Here is a 5,153-nt window from a genome sequence, read left to right as displayed (position 1 = left end):
TTGTTGTGTAAATCATGTGTCGCAATTTTACAAATTTCTTGTAGTAGTTTTACCTATAGATGCACTTAAAAAATCATTTCTTGTAGTGGTTTTACCTATAGATATGCACTTAAAAAATCATTGTTTTGCCTATAGAAAACTTTGTTCGACATATATGAAGTTTTGAATTTTGTATCACATAAGTGTGTGATTCAAGTAAACAATGCTTTGTTTCTGAATTAATACATGAATCATGCCGATGTCTTTTTTTTCTTTTCAAAGTTCTAAAAATTGTAAAATATTATAAGCCAAACAATGGTTGGAGCTTGGATGACATATAAGAAAAAAGTGAAAATGTAAAACAAAGAAAATATTTTTCATTTTCCATAAGGTCCACAAATAAATAAATGTGACGCAGCAATAAACCAACCATCCAATTACACCATGCAGATAAGAAGCAAGATAGACCACTCCCTTCTCCTCACAGTCACACACTCTATGATCACTAAAACATATATATAATTCATTTCCCACTTTGTCCCTCCGACACACCTTGTTCCTAAATCCAAACAAAGCCACCATGGCAACCGCCGCCACCATGTCGCATTTTTTCGGCACTAGTCTCTGCAAACCAACCTCAAACATGGGAAGAGTTCGTGCCTTCTTCAACCTAGGTACTAAGTTAAAGCCAGCACCTAAGAAAAAGGAAGTGAAAAAAGTAAGAAAACAAGAAAGTGATGGGCTAGTGTGGTTTCCTGGTGCTCAGCCACCGGAATGGCTCGATGGGACGATGATCGGTGACCGTGGTTTCGATCCATTGGGATTAGCCAAACCTGTTGAGTATTTGCAGTTTGATCTTGACTCACTTGACCAGAATTTGGCTAAGAACCTTGCAGGTGATATTATTGGCACTAGAGTGGAGAGTACAGAGGTTAACCCTACACCGTTTCAGCCGTACACGGAGGTTTTTGGAATTCAGAGGTTTCGTGAGTGTGAGGTTATTCATGGAAGATGGGCTATGCTTGGTGCTCTTGGTGCTTTGGCTGTTGAAGCTTTCACTGGTGTCGCATGGCAAGATGCTGGAAAGGTACTTTTTTCATAGTCATTGTTCAATTGAGGTAGCTATGTCATTGTTATTGTTTTATCATACAAATTTTTTAGATGAGTTGGATTTCGGATTCATTAAGGTCAAGAGCAACATTAAGATTGAAGTAGCATTTACAAACACCGTCGAGGTTCTAATGTTAACGACTAGAGTTGAACTCATGTTATTGCGGAGTATGAGTCAACTATTTACCAACTAGACTAACATACTTGGCAGAGTTATATATATTGTTTTAATTCATAGATTTGAAAATAAAAAGCATACCAATTTATATGGTAATGCAATTCAAATATTGGATCAATTTGGTGTAGATAATTGAAAATCATAATAAAAAAACATTCCTAAACATGAACCACAATTTTGAACACCATTAACGAAGATTTTCAAATCATATTTAAAATCATGGTTTGATGTTCAAAACTATGGTTAATATTTCATTAAAAAAATTGTCACAATTAAATTCATAATTATTGTTAATTACATTAGTGTATGATTAATAAATTATGATATTTTATTATATTCATTAACTATCTATTAATCATGTATTCAATATGTATAAACCATATAATTTTTTATCACAAAATTTGTTATGTGATATGTATTGTTTCTACTGAGCTATGTTCACGGTTATTAGTTCACGGATCACAAATAACCATAATCCTTATTATTGATGTCTATGTTCCCGTGATGGTGATGTGTCGGTTTCATAGGGCTTTACACTTTCATTTGTTCAATTGATATTTCATTAACATCATTGGGATCAGATACTAGGGTGTGTGGAAATTAGAAGGGGAAACTATGTGACAAGACCGAGGAAATTGTATTTACATGTTGATTTTATGTGCATTAGCTAAGGACAATGTAATATGGTCCCTAGGTCATGGATGTGATTCTGTCGCCAATATTCCTGGTTAAGCTTTTTGTATTAGTGTGGTTTATATGGCTGAAGATGACTTATGAACCAAGAACGATGAAGACAAAAATTCACATTATTATTTGATTTGTAGGAGATTGTGTCTTGATTATTTCTTTTGTTCCCTTTCCAACAGGCCACACAATTTGTTCTAAAAAAGTTCTTGAAAACAAATTCTTGTAACTAAACATAATTTTTCTTTAAATGTTGAGTTAGGAATTATTATTATTATTAACAATCACACTAATGACACATTTTAAAACTATTTCTTAAGAGATTTTAGCTTTGTCCTTTTTTTAATCAACTTGAACTTTGCCCTTTGAAATTACAAAGTTAAACTTTTACTACTGAGCTGACGACAAAGTGTGTGTTTGATAAGACAAAAAAATTAGTTTAAGGCTTTATAGCTTATAAGCTTGTAAGATTAAAAAAGACTCATTTTGTAACTGTCATTTTTATACGAGCTTATGACTTATTTTCATGATCTTATAGCGGCTTTTGATAAGTTAGTTCCAGTAGTTTATAATTTAAAGCTTATAGGTTATCACTTTTTATCTTATTTTTTTATATCATTTCATATTTATACGGGAGGCTAGAAACTTGGAGGCAAGCCTTAGAAGCGTACGGTTTCCGCCTGAGTAGAAACAAGACGGAATATATGGAATGTAACTTCAGTAAAAGGAGAAGTGGGTCTACCTTAGAGGTGAAAGTTGGAGATCATATCATACCCCAAGTTACACGGTTTAGATATCTTGGGTCCATAGTACAAAATGACGGAGAAATAGAAGCTGATGTACATCATCGTATTCAAGCTGGGTGGTTGAAATGGAGAAGAGCCTCAGGTGTTTTGTGCGATAAGAAAGTACCACTTAAGCTGAAAGGAAAGTTCTATCGGACAGCAGTTAGACCGGCAATGTTGTATGGTACGGAGTGTTGGGCGGTTAAGAGCCAACACGAGAGTAAAGTAAGCGTAGCGGAGATGAGGATGTTGCGTTGGATGAGTGGTAAGACTAGACATGATAGGATTAGGAATGACATCATTAGAGAGAGAGTGGGGGTAGCACCTATAGTAGAAAAGTTGGTAGAAAATAGGCTTAGATGGTTTGGACATGTAGAGAGAAGACCCGTAGACGCCGTGGTAAGAAGAGTAGATCAAATGGAGGAGAGTCGGGTTAAAAGAGGTAGAGGAAGACCTAAGAAAACTATTAGAGAAACCATTAGAAAAGATTTAGAGGTCAATGAGTTGGATCCAAATATGGTCTTTGATAGAACATTATGGCGGCATTTGATCCATGTAGCCGACCCCACTTAGTGGGATAAGGCGTTGTTGTTGTTGTATTTCATATTTATAAGTTACTTCAACTGATAAGTTCGCTGAACACTACAAATTCAATCAGCTAGCTTGTCCGCTATATGCTATAAACTAGTTTATCAATTATCCGTTGTTTTTTTCTAAACAGAACCAAAATTAAAGATAGACAAAGATAAAGTTAGTTAGTTAGTTGAAGAATATTTTCATTTTCATTTTGTTTTGATAACTACTATCTAACTATTTTCAGGTAGAGTTGGTGGAAGGATCATCCTACTTTGGATTTTCTCTTCCATTCTCAATTAGCACATTGATATGGATTGAAGTACTAGTAATTGGCTACATTGAGTTTCAAAGGAATGCAGAGCTTGACCCAGAGAAAAGGTTATACCCAGGTGGAAAATTCTTTGATCCTCTTGGTTTAGCCAGTGATCCTGAAGAGAAAGAAAGACTTCAATTGGCAGAGATTAAGCATTCTCGTTTGGCCATGGTGGTTTTCCTCATCTTTGCAATTCAAGCTGCTGTTACAGGTAAAGGACCTATTGGTTTCATTGCCACCTTCAACCAGTGACATAACATGTGAAGCCCTTTTCATTACTCCATCTTAAAATTTAGTTAATTTATTTTTCTTCTGCAGAAGTTAAAAACTGCTATGTATACCATTTGTGTATGTTTGTACTCTATTGTATGCTTCTATGTAATGCTGCTTATAGCAACTCATGGTATATATGTTTCTCATATTCTACAAACATGTAACTCTGTAATGCTACTTATAAGAAAATAATTAAATATATTTAAGTATCAAAAGCTTAGTTTTAATTCAACTAATAAAATCACAAAAATTGTCACATTATGGTAAAATTTAAGAGGTATATTTTCATGAGGTGCATGAATGTAATTTGAGACTTGAAAAATCCCATGATTAAAGGAGAGGCGAGAAACCGACAATGGATTGGTTCATAGGTAATGGGTTTGAGCCTCTTAAGTAAATGATCAAAGATTTAATCTTTGGTTCTTGCATATGGAAACAAATTCGATCCAGAGGAGATAATTCACCTTATGTGTCCAACAAATTCTCCAACGAAAACACGTCACTGTTAAATATATAACAAAAAAACATAGAGATAGAACAATTAATGTCTACTTTGTAATATTAATGAATGAGGATGGTTACTTCTCTCATATAGAGAGACTTGTGAGGAGGTGAAGTATCTCCATTTTTTGGTGATAATGTGTAGAGTTGAGGCATCCCTAACAAGGTCCTAGGGAGATGATGTGTGGGTGATCATCACTTGCATGAGATATGAGTGTTACCATTATTTTTAACTAGAGTAAGAGTATTGTAGGTCGATACACAATCAGAGATTGAGTTACAATCATTTGTAATACTTTTTGAGATAGTGAATACATTATATTGAGATGTTTATGTGGATGTACGTAACAAGTGTCGAACCACGTAAATCTTTGTTCATTTGTTCTCTGTGGTTTCCTCGTGTGTGTGTGTGTGTGTTCATCAAAGATTCATGGATATGTGGATTAATCTTTGGTGTTTGGCTCTCTCTAGGGTGGAGACCTTGTTAGGTTACATCATCTTTTAAAATCGTTAGATTGATCAGGCAAACTAAATTATAATATAAACTAAAGACTCTCTCATTGTGTTACATCAAACAACCATCTCTTTGTTTCTTTTGTTCACAATATCAACACAATTCTAGGGAGATTATTTATCACTCATGAAAAAACCAATTTTTTCCTTCATCATTCTAGTTCAATCTAATATTGCATTCAACTAATTGTCCATATGTTTTTCAAAAAAATTATGCCCAGCTTTGGCATGAGCATAAAAA

At 34.2% G+C, this 5,153-nt stretch overlaps 1 protein-coding gene across 1 annotated transcript; it reads left to right on the top strand.

Moving 5' to 3' along the window:
* The first annotated feature begins 524 nt into the window (after window positions 1-524).
* Window positions 525-4,113, top strand: LHCB4.3 (light harvesting complex photosystem II). Its single transcript, XM_085753446.1, has 2 exons — window positions 525-1,066; window positions 3,557-4,113. The coding sequence occupies exons 1-2, from the start codon at window positions 560-562 to the stop codon at window positions 3,875-3,877; spliced, it is 828 nt and encodes a 275-aa protein (XP_085609572.1). The 5' UTR covers window positions 525-559; the 3' UTR covers window positions 3,878-4,113.
* The last annotated feature ends 1,040 nt before the right edge of the window (window positions 4,114-5,153 follow it).

Source organism: Medicago sativa, chromosome 3 (assembly GCF_051527215.1).
Source record: "Medicago sativa cultivar Bolivia chromosome 3, Bolivia_mono, whole genome shotgun sequence".
In the NCBI taxonomy this organism is placed as follows: Eukaryota; Viridiplantae; Streptophyta; class Magnoliopsida; order Fabales; family Fabaceae; genus Medicago; species Medicago sativa.
Note: the sequence above shows the minus strand (reverse complement) of the source record. Positions and strands in the feature narration are given on the sequence as shown.